Source organism: Mustela nivalis (genome assembly GCF_964662115.1).
Source record: "Mustela nivalis genome assembly, chromosome: 7".
Classification (NCBI taxonomy): domain Eukaryota; kingdom Metazoa; phylum Chordata; class Mammalia; order Carnivora; family Mustelidae; genus Mustela; species Mustela nivalis.
Genome location: NC_139026.1, coordinates 108,002,507 through 108,019,983, shown reverse-complemented (window position 1 = coordinate 108,019,983; position 17,477 = coordinate 108,002,507). Strand labels below are relative to the sequence as shown.

Here is a 17,477-nt window from a genome sequence, read left to right as displayed (position 1 = left end):
GTAAGTAGGTTCATCATAAGGGAATTTGTGAATCATTCTAGTCAGTGATCCTAAGACTTCAGTCTTTTTGCTATCTTTCTCAGTGTCACAACTGCAGGAAACCTCTCCAGGCAAAAGCAAAATTGTGATAGCCCTCGATCTCAGATCCAGTTTTAACTCCATGTAATGTGCCATGTTGTCTTCCTCCATATATACCCAAACTATTGCTTTCTTCATAGCTTTCCTGTACCCTTCTCTATGAAGTCACTTTTGAGGAGAGAATGTCCACTATCTCATTTAATACTTTGTTTGCACTTGATAACTTTTCTTCTTCTTCTTTTTTTTTTTTTTTAACTTGGTATAGGCACTCAGGAATGTATGTTTAATTCCTTTTTTTTTTTTTTTTAACAGTAACATATAATGTATTATTTGTTCAAGGGTACAAGACTGTGATTCATCAGTCTTAAACGACACCCATTGCTCACCACAGCACATACTCTCCCCAGTGTCCTTCACCCAGCCACCCTATCCGCCCCCCACTCCTTTCCCCACTTGTTAAGTTTTCTTCTCTGAACTCATGTCTTTGAGGTCTTATAACTTTTCTTGTATTTTTTGTATTCTTTGATAATTATATCTCCCACTTATCTTTTCTCACTTTCTGAACTTTTATTAGTTAAATGTTAGACTGATAACTTGATTCTAGACTATTAGAGTATTTGACTGATCCTAAGTTTGCTTACCTATTTCTATTAGGTTAGAGTCCCTTCATTTTTTTTTTTTTGAATTATTTTTATTAACATACATTGTATTATTTGCCCTAGGGGTACAGGTTTGTGAATCATTAGGTGTACACATTTCACAATGGATAGAGTTCCTTCTTTTCAGACTCCTGAGAGTAAATCTTTAGTCTTGTCCTGGGGTTAGAGAGCAATAGTTGCCTGGCTGTGCTGACTGGAGGAGGTCTAATTGCTTTTATACAGGTTTTCAACCAGTCCTGTTCTCTTTTTATTGCCGTCTCTGATTTTATTTTGTTTTTTTAGGATTTTATTTATTTGACAGAGAGATAGATAACCCAAACAGGGGGAGCAGCAGGCAGAGGGAGCGGGAGAAACAGGCTCCCTGCTGAGCAAGAATTCCCAACTTGGGGCTCTATCCCAGGACCCTGGGATCATGACCTGAGCTGAAGGCAGATGCTTAACTGACTGATCCACCCAGGCGCCCCGCCATCTCTGATTTTAAAGGGACTGCTGCTTCCATTTCTTAGGTCTTTCCAGGCTCTGCTTCTCCGTGGCTTTCTTCTGTTGAAGGTGCTTGTTGGTTTTTGTTCTTGCCTGCTAGATTATCACTTAATGTATCTGCTTTCTCTTGGTCCTGTGCTTGTTTGTACCTTAACTATCTTTTCAGCGGAGGCTTGAGAGGGAGGTTTTAAGTAGGAGACTACTACTTAATTCTGTTAAGATTGTCTCCTACTGGCCAGACTTAGTTTTACATTGGATGGAAATTTTCACCTTGATTAACATTACTTTTCGCTCAACTTCTGGTTGAAGGGCTTGTTTCCATTTTGTTCGGTTTACCTTTGCATGTCATGTGCCTTTTTATAGGACATGGCTTACAAGTGATATTTTTCTGGTGATAATGGTGTGATATATTTCATGGTAAAATGTGGAGTAAATGGTTTTTATATTGTGAAATTATATGTGATAATTCTTGAATCTGTCAGCTGAAGAAAAATAAGTGTAAAATTTTGTGTGTTTTATGGTATCAGGCCCTGTTAGATTGTTAGAGTTTTATATACATGGAAACAAAGTCATAGTATTGCATTCTTGGTGAGATAGTTTTATCTTATTTCTTAGCCATACTCTGACTGTGCTAGCTGTCATTTTCACAGCTGCATGCCAGTAAGCATCTTAACTGGGTGGTACAGCATGACTGGATCCATGCAGATATATCATTATTAATGAAAATTTAACTTAAGGTGCTTTGCATACAAACTAGAATAGTATGTAATGGTGATAAATGTATTGTATAATGAAGACTACTAAGAGGGCTTCTGTTTCTTTTGGACTCTTCCCCACTTGCTTCAACCACAGTGGTTTCCTTACTGTTCTTCAGACATTTGAGGTATACTTCTAAGATGGAGCCTGCGCTCTGACTGTTCCCTGTATATCTGCTTGGGTAACTCTTTCACCTTGAAGAAGTCTTTGCTCAAATTTCACTTTTATAATGAACTTTTTTTGTGACCATTTATACTTTGGTTAAACCCTCACTTGTGAGGTCTTTTAACTGCTTTTTAAAGTTTCTTCTATGGGGCTTATCACTTTAAAATTTACATACTATGTTTATTGGCTGGTTTTCCTGGTAGAATATAAGCACCATGAGGGCAGAGATCTTCATTTTATTCACAGGTGTATCCTAAGCACCCAGAATAGTACCTGACAGTATAGAAGCGCTGGAAAGATGTGAATTAAAGGCATCCTGATTCATGCACTTGCTTCCAGATAGCCCTCTAAAACACCCTCATTGTGTTTTCCTCTACACTACAAGATTGGAAAAATAAACTTTTTTCTCCTTATAATTTTCCCCTGGCAAGTCTTTTTTAACAGAGACGGCTTCTCTGAGGATGTGCTAAAAGAAGCTAAAGAATTAGAGATATGTTCAACTTTTGTGCACATGAACTTACATGTTCCCACCAAGCTTTGAGGGAAATTTTGCTTTGGTATAGGTTCGTTTTTGTGCATAAGAGCATTGTGGGAGTACAAGAGCTGAAAGCATTGTGGAGTACAAGAGCTGAAAAAATAAACATGAAATGTTTATTTACAGCATGCACAGACCTCACGTGCCTATACACACAGACATAATAACACTGCTAACGTTGACACTGTGCTTATTTTGTCCTGGTGCTTTTTGTGTTTTATTTCATTTTTCTTTATAACTGCCTCATAATAAATTGTAAGTGCTATTATTAATATTTTAATAATAGGGCTCCAAAGTGCAAATTATGATGTAACTTACCCAAGGTCACACAGTTACTAAGTAGTGAGGTTTGAACTCTGGAAATCTGGCTCCACAGTCCATGTTCTTAGCCTTTTTATTCAAAATTATGGTAAAATATGCATAACATAACAGTTAACCATTTTTTAAGTGTACAATTTAATGACTTTAAGTGCATTCAAAATGTTGTACAACCATCACTACTCTTCATTTCCAGAACTTCCCCTTTCCCTTCAGGCCTCTGGTAAAACCTCTTATTCTACTTCCTCTATTAAATTTGTTTATTCTGGGTATTTCATATAAGTAGTATCATATAATATTCATCTTTTTGTGTTTGAGCATAATGTTTTCAAGGATCCATGTTGTCACATGCATTAGTTTCATTCCTTTTTAAGGCTGAATAATATTCCAGTATATGTGTATATATCAGATTTTGCTTATTCATTTCTTGATGGACTTTTGGGTTTTTTCTACCATTGTTACCAGCATTTGAGTATTGTGAGTAATGCCTCTGTGAACATTGGTTTGCAAGTATCTGTTTAACTCTCTGTTTTTAGTTATTTTGGGTGGAATTGTTGAGTCAGGTAATTCTATGTTTAATTTTCCTTTTAACTTTTTTTAAGTAAGCTTTATGCCCAGTGTGGGGCTTGAACTCACAACCCTGAAATCAAGTTGCATGCTCCACCAACTGAGCCAGCCAGGCACCCTTTTCTTAACTTTTTTGATGAAGAGAAATAGCAGTAGTGTACACTCAAATATTTTTTTGAGTTCAGGTAACTATGTCACAGTCCTTTTTATTTTATCATCAGTCACCTGAACACTGCCTATATTTTAGAGTGTGAGAGATGTACAGTATCAGTTTCTGAAAGATAGGGAACCTTTATATATGTATGTTCTATATAGTGCCTGGTTTGATGTGAGCATTCAGCCAAATTGTTCAATTTATCTTAACTCTTCCTATGTTAATACATTCTGTACTATGTTTTCTAGTAAGTTTTCCACTGTAATCTCATCTTTCCTTTGTAATCTTCCATGTAAAACTTCTTTTGAAAAATTATAGCCTTTTCCAAAATAGTCTCTGAATCCACTGTTTCCTTGACATTTCTGTTAAAATTCTCTAAGTTATTTGGTACATTTCCCAATTTTATTTCCTATGTTTATTTCATGCTATATAACTTACATTTATGTTTATGTTTATTTTTGTTGTTTTAATTCTTACTTTATATTTTGAGTTCCTTATGGATATGGAGTACATAAAACTGTTTAATTCATTGAAAATAGGCACATTAAATAATAGTTTAAAACTTCTGAAAGTCGTTCTTTATTTCATGCTTTAAATGTTGACAAATTTCAATGTCAGGTGTATGTGGAAAGGAAATTAGAAATCTAATTCTTAAGCTCAGAACAATTTTTCTGTTTAGCAGGCAAGATACAGAGTCAGAATGCATTAATCTGCCTTCTTTTTCTAAATGATTTTTACTTTCTTTTCAGATCGTTGCCAGCAAAGGAGGTTTTGAAATGGTTACAAAAGAGAAGAAATGGTCTAAAGTGGGTAGTCGCTTGGGATATCTGCCAGGAAAAGGAACTGGGTCTCTTTTGAAGTCACATTATGAAAGAATTCTCTACCCATATGAACTTTTCCAATCTGGTGTCAGCCTTATGGTGAGATGCATCATTTTTTGTTTTCAGGAGTGGATAAATCCAGTCCTCCAAATGAATGTTAGACTGTGTTTTCTGTAACAAGGTAACAGTTTGCTAAGCATAGAAAGTTAAAAAGGTTTCTCTGGGTACCAAAATTTGGGGTAGCAAGGTGTGGTTTAAAAATTGCAGCTACTTTTGATGGTTTACAAGATAAAGGTCAATGGGAATGAAGGTTGTTTTCTTATTTATTTGAAATAAATTCTCTTGATTTAAGCTTTTTAAAGAAATCCTCCTCTTGATTTCATGTATTTTTTAAATAGCTTTATTGATGTTATAATTTGCATACTGTAGAATTCAGTCATTGTAGATACACAGTCTGTAAGCTTTAATAAATTATACATTTATGCAGTAATCACCACAGCTCAGTTTTAGAATATTTCCATCAGCCCAGAAAGTTCCTTTGTGTTTGGTTGTAGTTGGTTCCTGTTCATAACCCCAAACCCAGATAAACACCTGATTTTCTTTCTGGCTCTGTAGTTTTTTGCCTTTGTAGAAATTTCACATAGATGGGATCATACAGTATAATTTTGTGTCTGGCTTCTTTCGCTTAGCCTAATGTTTTCAAGGTTCATCTATGTTTTAGCCTGTATTAATACTTCATTCCTTTTTATGGCTGAATAATAGTCCATTGTATGGATATACCATATTTGTTTATCCATTTACCAGTTGGTGGACAGTTGGATTGTTTCCAGTTTATGGCTATTATGAATAAATGCTATGAATATTCATGTATAAGTCTTTGTGTGGACATATGTTTTCATTTCTCTTGGGTAGATACCTAGGAGTGGAATTGCTGGGTTATATGGTAAGTTTATGTTTAACTTTTTAAGAAACTGCCAAACTGTTTTCCAAAGTGGCTGAACCATTTTACATTCCCACCAGTAATGTAGAGGCTTCCAGTTTCTTCACGTCTTTGCCAACACTTGGTATTGTCAGTTTTTTTGCTTATAGCCATTCTAGTGGGTGTGTAGTGGTATCTCATTGTGGTTTTAATTTTCATTTCCCTAATGACCAGTGGTGTGCATCTTTTCATGTGCATATTAGCCATTTGTATATTTTCTTGATGAAGTGTCTGTTCTGATCTTTTTTTTATTGGATTGTTGTGTCATCTTACACTTGTTTTAAGAGTTTGCTATGTAGTCTGGATACAAGTCTTTTATTAGGTATATGATTTTACAAATATTCTTTGCTAGTCTGTGGCTTATCTTTTCATTTTTATAATGGTGTCTGTTTGAAGAGTAGTTTATTAATAATTTCCTTTACCCCCCTTCTATGGATTGTGCTTCTGTTGTCATATTTAAGAAATCTTTTCCTAACTCAAGTCCCCAAAGATACTCTTTTTTGTTTTCATCTAGTAGTTTTATAGTTTTAGCTTTTATATTTAGGTCTAGATCCATTTTGGGTTTTTTTGTTTGTTAGGTGTAAAGTATGAGGTAAAAGTGTAAGTTCATTTGTGGGGGGAGGGGAAATGTATATGTATATGAATATTCAGTTGTACCAGTATCATGTGTTTAAAAGACTACTACCCTTTTCCTATTGATTTACATTGGCACCTTTGTTGAAAATCAGTTGATTATTAATGTGGGTTTATTTCTGGTCTCTGTTTTGTTCTTTGGTCATATATTTACCCTAACACCAGTACTATACTGTCTTGAGTATTGTAGCTGTATTTGAAGTTTTGATATCCAGTAGTGTTAGTCTTCCAACTTGGTTCTTCTTTCTTCAGAATTTTCAAAGAACATGCATTTCCACATAAATTTTAGAAATTGACTTCTCAATTTCTGCAACAAAAGCCTGCTAGGATTTTGATAGGGATTGTCTTGAATCTGTAGATGGATTTGCTGGGTAGAATTGTCATCTGGTTTCATGTAGTTTTGGGATTTATTGGAAATTTATTATTTCTCTCTGATTCTCCAATCTTACTTCTTATCAGTGAACCTGCTTTCTTTCTGTGCTCTGATTCTTTAGGGTATACAGATGCCTAATTTAGATCTTAAGGAAAAAGTAGAGCCTGAGGTTCTTGGCACTGATGTCCAAACTTCCCCAGAGCCAGGCACAAGAATGAACATTCTGCCGAAGAGAACAAGGCGTGTCAAGTCTCAGGTATCAACCTCCATGGATCATTTTTAATAGGAGTTTTAAATGCATTGACTGCAGAACAATTATGTGGTTATTGGAGGCATTCACATACTGTTGTTCTTTAGAATGTGAAGACACCTGTCTTTCATTTAACTTTAAGATGAACAAGGAGGAAATTGTAAAATTCAGTCTGATTTGATTTAGGAAGCTTTTTGTTAAGTTTGAACAGTTTTGATGAGGAGGACAAATCAGAGGGTAACTCTGGGTACTGTAGGGCCAGTGTTATAGACATGCTGATGAACTGTAGTTTATTTTATTTTCATGGTTAGCAGAAATGAGAGGAGTAGGAATGGGTGGTTTTATTTTTCGCTCATTCCTTTAAAAGCTAGAGTATAAATTTTAGTGTTTGAACCATTCCAATGTTAACTTCTATAGTGTTCTTGTAGCCAAAAATAATTTCATCAGAAGAAAAATACCCTAATTTCTTCTTGTCTGGACCTGCCCTATCTTCCTTTCCCCATTCTCATTTGTGGTCTTCAAAGTGTGCTTTTAAAGTTGTTGTAAAGATAGGTCTGTAGGTTGGGACACGAAGATGCTGCTTTCCTTGCTCTGAATTGCTCCTTAAATCTCCTCCATGGTAATTTTAGCTTCTTAGGTACTTTGATAACAGAAAGGTAGGTGTCTTGGATGGAGAATGTGAATTTAATGGAAATTCACTGGAAAGTGAATTATAAATTTATGTTCCTTTATTAGTAAGTTACCAGTATGTAATATAAATTGTTTGGTAATTTATAATTAAATAAGTATTTTATTGCATTATAATAATATAATTTATATTTAGCATAATGAGAATTCTTAGTTATAAACCATTATAAATTAGTAAACTCCGGTTTGGTCATTAAGTGATTTTTGTTACTGTGGCTGATCTCAAAAGTTCTAACCATCATTGGGTATATAGTGATGATTCTGTTTCAAGACCTGAAACACTTGAAGACTAGTAGTCTCTGACTTGGTGACTCACTAAGAGTTGCCCCAGGTGGCCCTGCTCCTCTCATCAGTTGACTACTTGTGATGAAAGTTCTTTTGATGTTCCTTCTGAAACCATAAAAAAGCTTGGCTGCTCATTGCCTGTATATAAGAAAAAGACAATATAGAATGTTTTTACTCGTTGGAATAATTGTTAATGTAGTCAGATTTGTTGATATCAGGTAGAAACTAGAACCATTGTAAGCTTTTCTTTGTTTTTTTGTTTTTTCATTACTGTAGGCTTTTCAGTGAAGAATTTGTTCAATTCACAGTTTGTCCTTAATTTCTATATTCCTTAGTCTGCCTCATTCCTACTCTTCAATTTCAAAAAGAAGAGAAAGGCTTTCTGGTAGAACTCCTTTGACTTCTTGCCCCATACACAGAACTGATGGTATTCCTTCTGAATTTCTGCCAGTTTCTGTGGGCAAAGGGTACCTTTGTCTCTAAGGATAATCCTCCCACATCTGTCCTTTCTGGCTTCTTTAGGGATTTTAATACGCCACTTGTGAGATCTTTCTCTCTTACCTCCTTTGTCTGCTGAATCTCCTCCTACCCCCAATGTAAACATGTTTAAAGTCTCTGTCATCTTAAAACAAAAACTCCTTTCCTTGATAGTGCCTTACTCCTTGCCTCTTTTCATGAAGTTTCTTGAAAAGCAGTCAATGTTGTCTCATTTTCCTCAGGATCGGTTTAGCTTTTGTACTCTGTAATCTGACACTGAGCTAAATTATTTTGTTGAAACTGCACCACCCAAGTTACCACTGAGTTAATAATTGTCAAAAGCTGAGGGCTTTTTATTTCTTCTTCATCTTTGAGGATATATACATTTAATAGGGTAGTTGATTCCCCTTTTTGAAATTCAGTTAACTTGATTTTTCTTTGGCTTCCGTGATGCCTCTCTCCTGGTTATCCTCTTCACTCTGACCTCTCCTTAGTTATCTTTGTTCTCTCTTCCTCCTCAGTCATCTTTGTTCTCTCTTCCTATTGCCCTTTACATGGTGGTTTTAAGTCTTTTCCTATCTTTGCTCTCCTTAGCTATCTTATCTACCCTATGATTTCAGTTACTACCTGTACACTCGAGACTCCTAAATATGTTGTAACGCTCATGTTTCTTTTGTGTTTACCAAAGATGTGTGTGTGTGCATATTGGTGGCCATTGGTGGCCACAGCAGGAATGCTGAATTCAGTACATCTCATACATGACCATCTTCTCTAAATCTGTTTTTTCTTTATTATTTTCTAGCCTGGTATCCATGACAAGCACAGCCATCCAATAGTCTTTTTAAACAAGAAACAGAAGTTACAGAAGTTATCTTATTCCACTTTCTTATCTCTATCACATCACTTGTTTTACTCTTGTTTTTATTCTTCTTTTTTTTTTTTTAAAGAATAGATAAATAATATTTATTTTGGAGAAAGGGGGAGAGAGAGAGAATGAAAATGCATGCAAGTGGGGGGAGGGGCAGAGGGAGAGGGAATCTCAAGTAGACCTGACCTGTTGAGCACAGAGCCTGATGCAGGGCTCTGTCTCACAACCCTGAGATCATGACCTGAGACAAAGTCAAGAGTTGGACACTTAACCAGATCCACCCAGGTACAGTGATTGTTTTTTTCATCTGCAGTGATTGTTTTTTTCATCTTTGACCTCACTAGTGAGCTTTTTGAAACCTGGAGTCACAGTTTGTCTGTATGAAGGGTTATTAGACCCTTAACACATTTATACATTAGTACGAAGCCCATGATGCCAGTATGTCTCATTATTATTATTATTATTATTTTTTAAAGATTTTTTTGTTTATTTGACAGAGATCACAAGTAGGCAGAGAGGCAGGTAGGGAGAGGGGAAAGCAGGCTTCCTGCTGAGCAGAGAGCCCGACGTGGGACTCGATCCCAGGACCCCGAGATGATGACCTGAGCTGAAGGCAGAGGCTTAACCCACTGAGCCACTCAGGCGCCCCACTTTGTTTCATTATTGGTGACCTTAAGTTTGAGCCAGATTTCCATCATACTTAACTTTTTTTGTAATAAAAGTAATCAGAGTACACTGTAAGACAGTGTGAATAACTTGACTTCCAGTTATGTTTTACCCAGTGTTCTCACATTCATTGATGATCCTTACCTGAATTAGTTATATTGGTGGTTGCAAGCTGGGTGATTTTCTAGCTCTGTCATTTTCTATATTTGTTAACATTTTTCTTTAAAGGAGAACTCTTCTCCCACACTTTCTTGAGTTACTTCTTTCATACACTAAAACGTTTATATCTTAAGTGTACAGTTTTGTGAATTTCAGTAAATGTCTGTACCTGTGGAACCATGACTGACTCCCCCACTATAGTCACTACAGATAATGTTTTTTTAAAAAATATAATGTCTTATTATTTATTACCATCTCCTACTCCTTTTTGATAATACTGTTGTTCCAAATTTGCTCTCTAAATGGGAACCCCATCAAGTTGCTTCATGATACTCTTTTGACTTGTCTCTATCCTTATTTGAGCACTTGTTTAGCACAAAAAGGCTCATTGTTTTCTTGCCTTGCTTTAGATTTGGAATCAGTCATTTCTCCGTGGAATTCTGGTTCATTTTAGTGTGAAATAATATTCATTAACCAAGATCTGAGCACAAGGTGTGCTTGTTCCTACTGGGATGCCATTGCTTTTGTAGGTCCTTTTAGTGGTTAGTGCTGGGAAATAAAATTTAAAAACATTATGAGTTTATATTTTCAGAAATGGATTGATAATTTCATTTCTAATCTAGCATCTCAAAGTTCTTTTGGTTTATGTTGTAGCTCTTTTCCTAGTTTTTTGAGTTGGCAGTGTAATTTATTTCTATTTTTCTGTTTTGACTGAGATGCTTAAGACTATAAAACTCCCTGTGATCACTGCTTTGATTTATTCTGGATATTCTGATTTATAGTCTTTTATTATTGTTGTTGTTACCAGTTTTTAATAGGAAGTTAAAGATTTCTGACCGGTCTTTTTATTTTTTATTTTTGCTACTTCTACCTTTTATTCCATTAAGATCAGATAATGTTTTATTATTTCTACTTTTTGGAACTTTATTGCCTGAAAAGGTTGTGAGGATCAATTGATTAATATAGTATGGTACAATAGTATCTGCTACTGTATGTTTTATGGTACACAGTATCTGCTTAGTGTATGTTAGGATTTCTTATATACTGTGCATTAATAGTGGTGAATGTATAGTGTCATGTTTATCCTCAGACTGTAGAAGTTGATTAATATAATTAAATTGATCTACTAAATTTTAAATATATTAAAATGCTCTTTCGTTGGTTGATTCTTTTATGATCATAGACTCACAAAGTATGTATTTTATCCTGATTCATTTTTATTCTTATTGACTCTTTTTAATAAGTTTTAGTTATTTACTTAGTTTACATTCAGAGTATATGGTTCATTTGAATTCATGGTGTAACACTTTAACTATCAGGATGTTCTCATCTTCAAATACTAGAGTGGCAGATAATATCAGCTTAAACATTAGGAACACAATTTTCACATGAGGACACATTTTTCACATAAGATTTCCAGAAATAGGTAGTTCTAGGGTTGATGCAACAACTGCACATTGCCATGAAGGGCCTGGGCTCTTTCCATCTTTCTACTTTGCTTTCCTCAGTGTGTGGGGGTAATAGATCTCTTCTTAGCTGCAGTATGGCTGCTAGGGTCCAGTGTAGTGCTTTCACCAGGCTTCATCTCCTAACAGTAGGGAAGCAGGTTGGGTAAAAGCCTTACTACACTTTGAGAAGCTTTCTCTTTTATTAGAGACAAAAATCTTTCCCAGAGGCTTCTAGAAGATGTTTCATCGGTCCAGACCAGATTAACATTTCTACTCCTAGCTCAGTCATCACTAACAAAGAGGAATGGCATGATTGGCTTAGAATAATCATTATTCATCTAATAGGGTGGGCATATTGCCTTTTGATCAAAGATGGGTGTCCATTAGCAAGGTAAAAGTGAGGATTTCTATTATTACCAGTAGCACACTGGTTATAACCAGTAGCATTTGTCTATGGACAGAACCTAACTGACAACTGTTGTTTTAATTAAGATAGATTTCCTTTTGTGGAAATGAAGCTGGGTGACTATCCAGTTGTTGTAATAAGGCTGTGAGTAGATTTAGAGAGCAAAAATAAAATATTTTTTTCTTCATATTGAAGAGGATCTTGAAACTTCCCTTGGTAAGAAAGTAAATGTATGAATCAGAATGATTAGATAATGGAGTTTTGTTTATGTATTTATTTTTTTAGTCAGAATCTGGAGAAGTGAACAGAAACACGGAACTGAAGAAACTTCGAATTTTTGGGGCTGGGCCTAAGGTCGTGGGCCTGGCAGTGGGAGCAAAAGATAAAGAAGGTAAAATCTCTTATTTGGTCACGAAAAGAAATAAGGTCTAGCCATGTGGTTCTAATAAGATTCACATAATATTTGAATTGAAGTTTGCCTTGGGATTTTCTTAAGAGTGTAAACTTGGAATGTGGTTCCTAGATGGATCACCTTTTATGGCATTTAATCTTGAATTTAAGGCTTGAGGAACCATATTTTATTGAATTTTTGTAATATTTGGAAGAGAGAAATTTTCCTTTTCCATGTCTAATATATGACAGAAATTTGTAATTTCTCAAGGCTAGTTTAGGAGAGAAAGGTGGAATGAATGATTCTCACCTGGTGATCCATACCTTATAACTTTTAAAGATCGATTTTCTGACCTTTAGTATCAAAATTTATTGTGGAGAGCTTATGATTAAAATTTTCATGATTAAAATTCTAATTCTGATTTTATTTTTCCATAATTGCCTTGATATATTATGACACTTCATTTAAATAAACACTATGTTTGTAGAAAGCCTTGTATTCTCAGCTTAATATGTTTGAAACTCTGAGTAAAATTGCTAATGCAGAGATCAAGTTCCATTATTCTCTCTATATATGTGTCAGTTTTAAAACTCTATAAAGATTGTATTGGATTTGTTTTTAATGTATATGAATTTAGTCAAATACTATAATCACGGGTTGTATTATTACCCTTTTCTTGATAATGAGAAATTACATCACAATTCAGATTGTGGACGAGAACTCTGGAGGGTCAGATGATATTGTCCCATCACTCTAAAAACATTCATTGTGATAGGACGCACTACATACATAGTGATGTTTATTATCACCCATCTAAGAATTAAGCACTTTGATTATCTTTTTCATTCTCGTACCTATTGCATTGGCTGGCAGTGATCTTAAAACTAGTCTCAAATTAGTCCCTGATAAACACTACATACAGGCAGTATAGAATTAGTAGTTTAGCTCTCTGGAGCTTGATTGCCTGGGTTAGATTTCCAGATCTGCCACTGACTGGCTGTGTGATTTTGGGCAAGTTATCTAACTTCTCTAGACTTTAGATTCTTTATCTTCAGTGGGGATAATAGCATAACTATCTCATAGTGTTTTTGAGATTTAATATAAATTATTTTAAATAGTGTCTGGTCCATAGTAAGCTCTCAACATTAGTTTTTACTATTATTATATAACTATTTTTATTTCAAGATGAGGTCTCCCGAAGACGAAAAGTTACCAACAGGTCAGACGCATTTAACATGCAAATGAGACAACGGAAAGGAACTCTCTCTGTTAACTTTGTAAGTGTTCTGAGATGTGTCAGGAGGGAAAGGATTTATTTTTAGTTTTGCACTTTATATCTCGCTGTATTTTGGTATGCCGTTTAGTTAGTTCGTTTGGTTAGAAGACTAGATGGTAAATCTAAAGTTGCAGCTTTCGTTAATGTAATGTGAACCCTGCTTTGTCTGTTTACATTGACTCTTCCCCTGAGTTATACTCACATGTACCTTGTGAGTGAGAGAATGAATATGAATCTGTAAATTCTTGAGCTGTATTGTAGACAGTGCTCAGAATTCATTCTCTACTGAAGAGTGTTTGTGTATAGGATGACATGGTGTATTTTATTTATATAATTGACTTTCAAGTAACCTGGATTTGTGGTGTTTCTTTATTCCAATAACTTGATACGCTTTTATTAACTTGCCTGAGAAGCACTGAGGAGATTGAGGAAGTTTTATGAAAAGTTGTCTAAATACAGTCATTTAAAAAATATTCAGGATTTAAGTTATGTGTGCTCTTAGTGTACATTATTTTGTTTGTTTCAATTAAGGAGTTCCTGGTAAAAATTTAATATTATTAATATAGAAAATAGACTTCTATTTTATTTTGTTTGTTTTCTAACAGGTTGATCTCTATGTTTGTATGTTTTGTGGTCGGGGAAATAATGAAGATAAATTGCTTTTGTGTGATGGATGTGATGACAGCTATCATACATTTTGTTTAATTCCCCCACTACCTGATGTGCCCAAAGGAGATTGGAGGTGTCCTAAATGTGTTGCTGAGGTACAAGCCTAAACTTTACAGATCCTTTCTTAATTAACAACAGTGATGTTCACATAACACATACAGTAAATCCATTAAAAGCTCTTAATTTGTTCTTCAATGTTTAAAGTCTCTGGGATTTTTTAAGAGCAATATTGAATGAAAATATAATAATTGTATTGTGGCAGCTTACCTTTCATAAGTTCTTTTTTGACTGTTAGATAATTCTGTTTGTTGATGTAGATGAATGATACTTTTATTCAGAACTTAGTATTCTTGGAAAATAATAAAAATGAAGAAAGACTGTAGGTTTTTTTTTTTTTTTTAATTTAAAAATAAGTCAGACATGAAGCTCTAGAACTTAGGATTCATCCAGTTTTCCTGTTACCAGATAAACTGATGGTTCTATTAGTTTAATTTTTACTTGATTATCCTGAATTATTCTTAATGTCTAAAGACATTATTGTCCTGAAATACCTAATTTGTTTACTTATTTTAACTAAATACTGTGATAGTACATGGAAGGGAAGGGCTTGACTGGGCTGTATGTGGGTGTATTCAGAGCTTTGAGTTATTATTCTCAAGGTAAGATGATTCAGCAGCAGTTCTGCTCTGAGAATTTGTGTTAATATACTGGTCAGGGTTATTGATGGTATGGAACAGCCTTTACTATAGCTAGATATTCTTACAATCCAGTGGATATCCCTTTATCCATTATATTTTCTTTGTCCATGAACATTTATTTTCTCTATAGCTAAATCCACTGAGAAACCGAGAATGGTAGGTATCCTTGGACTTCATGGCATGGGAGTAGTTCTCCCAGTGTTTGTTTTGGTGCCAGAGCTTAATATCAACTCCAGAGTCTGAAGCTGTTTTGTTACCACCTTCCTTACGGAAGGCTGTGAAAATGTAGTTGAGGTTCTAGAACATTATTTCCTGATTCTGTGTTGCAAGTAATTAATACTTGTTTTGCTGTCTAAGGTTGATTGGATTTGCTTCACCTAGGGAAATTATCAAAGAAGGTAATACTAATATTTTGTTAGTTCATTTTCAGTGAGTTAATCTTAGGTATTTCTTCTTCTTAGGAATGTAATAAACCTCGAGAGGCCTTTGGATTTGAACAAGCTGTACGAGAGTATACGCTTCAGAGCTTTGGAGAGATGGCAGATAATTTTAAGTCTGATTATTTCAATATGCCAGTTCATGTGAGTATCTATCATTTAGGTCAGTTTGGGGAGGGTATGAATATTTATCTGAGTCTAAAGCTTTTGGTTTGCTTTCATCATTTTTTGGAAAAACGGACAGCATGAAAAAGATGATAGAATATTAAATCTTGAAGATTAAGGGGCCTTGACATCTGTTTCTATTTCACTCACTAATGTGGCACTGTGTACTCTCCTGTTGAGAAATCTGCTTTGATCTTTGAATTGTTTATTAGCCTTCTGTGAGTAATCTTTTATAGAAAAACATGAAGTATATGACCGTTGTTCCTTTTGCTTGGTTATTTGTAATATGAAGTTTGCTGCTTTTCCTAGGGGATCTTGGGCTTTTTAAAATCCCTATCCAAAAAATTTGGCAAAGCTATTAAAATCAGCCTTGAATTTTGCATTTCCTTTTTCCTCCTTGATGTGCTTGCTGGGTCATCTTTATATTTCTTAGCTGGGAAATAGCTTACACAAAAAGGCAGTGCAAGTTTATTATGTTTTTCTCAATATCTAGTTTGTCTTTAGCTTTTCCCTGTCCTTAGTGGGAAGAGCTAGGACCCTGGTCTTTTTCACTCTGGAAATAGGATTTTTTCATTTTATCATGGGTATGTGTTCATTTCATTTGACAGGCATATAATGTGTTAGATGGTTATGGTTGAGTTAGTAATCTGTAATCTTTGTTTTCCCTGTGTAGATGGTTCCTACAGAACTAGTAGAAAAGGAATTCTGGCGGTTGGTGAGCAGCATTGAAGAAGATGTTATTGTAGAGTATGGAGCAGATATTTCCTCAAAAGACTTTGGAAGTGGATTTCCTGTAAAGGATGGTCGGAGAAAGATGCTGCCAGAAGAAGAGGTGCAGCAGATAGTAGTAATTCAAACTTATTCCAAGTTGATTTAGTCTTTGCATAGTAGAAAACTACCTTTCTCTAATCTTATGGGTTTATGTTAATTTAAAATATTAACTATGCAGGATTTGGACATTATAAGTAATTTCCAGTTTTAAAAATAATACATTCAAAGTATCTTTAAAAATTTAACTTTAGGGCAGCCCTCTTGGGTCCCTTCCTTTGGAGCTCTGTACTAGCACTCAAGCTTTAAAAGAAATTTAAAACAAAGTTTAACTTTGCATTTTAAAACCAATTTAATTAGTTTAAAACTATGATTCCAGTTAAAAGAACTTTTTGCCTCTTTCTGTTTGAGAATCTAGAAGGTGCTTTAAGAGTACTTTTTAATTTTAATTTTAATTTTTTTAAAGAATTTTTTTCATTGATAGGCCCAAAATTAAGTTTCTTTCAGTACTTGAGCAGGTAGGTTTTCAAATATGTTTAAGCTGTAACGTACAATGGAATCCTCTTGCATTAGTGATAAACCTCTATGTACAAAGCTGAATTAAGATGATCATTTCCTTTTCTCATTATTTTGGTTCTTTTTACTTTTTCTCTCCCTCTAGAATTGGCAGTGATTAATAGTTTTATTTCCTATTAAAAGAGTTACACATGGTTAAAAAAACAACCAAAAAAAAGGGTTATATAGTACAATAGGATATACAGTTAAAAGTATATCCAGCCATTCCAGTTCTCTTAAGATTACTGTTTGTAAGGTATATCTTTTCCCGTTCTTTCACTTTGAAGCTGTTTTTACCTTAGGATCTAAAGTGTGTCTCTTCCAGGCAGCATATGACTGGATTTGCTTTTTTTAAACCTAGTCTGAGGGTTGCCTTTTGATTGGAGTTATTTAGTTCATTTACATTTAACATAATTATTGATACTGATGTATGTCTGCCATTTTGTGATTTTGTATGTCTTCCTCTATCTCTCCTTTATGGCCATTTTCTAGTGTTAAACAGATACTTTTTATAATATCATATTAATTTCTCCATATTATTTTTTGTTTGGTTGGATCCTTTTAATTATTTAGTGATTTTAATAATTATAATATACATTTTTTTTAAATGGTTTTATTGAGAATGTACATTTCTATGCAGCCTACTTCATGTTAATATTGACTTAATTCTGGTGCATATAACAACTTAGAAACAATATCTTTTCATTTCCTACTTTCTTTTTGTGTATTGTTATACATTATATGTACATGTATA

At 34.4% G+C, this 17,477-nt stretch overlaps 1 protein-coding gene across 9 annotated transcripts in view; it reads left to right on the top strand.

Annotated features, from left to right (window-relative positions):
- KDM5A (lysine demethylase 5A) overlaps positions 1-17,477 on the top strand; it is a 94,891-nt gene that overhangs the window by 11,379 nt on the left and 66,035 nt on the right. For 2 of the 9 annotated variants that reach the window (XM_082738013.1, XM_082738017.1), the window contains exons 4-10: positions 4,462-4,632; positions 6,640-6,774; positions 12,050-12,155; positions 13,341-13,432; positions 14,037-14,195; positions 15,260-15,379; positions 16,074-16,232. In XM_082738013.1, coding sequence (XP_082594139.1) covers positions 4,462-4,632; positions 6,640-6,774; positions 12,050-12,155; positions 13,341-13,432; positions 14,037-14,195; positions 15,260-15,379; positions 16,074-16,232 — 942 coding nt within the window. Of the gene's footprint in view, positions 1-4,461; positions 4,633-6,639; positions 6,775-12,049; positions 12,156-13,340; positions 13,433-14,036; positions 14,196-15,259; positions 15,380-16,073; positions 16,248-17,477 lie in introns of those variants that run through there. The other 7 variants (XM_082738016.1, XM_082738012.1, XM_082738015.1 and 4 more) reach the window with 6 other exon arrangements.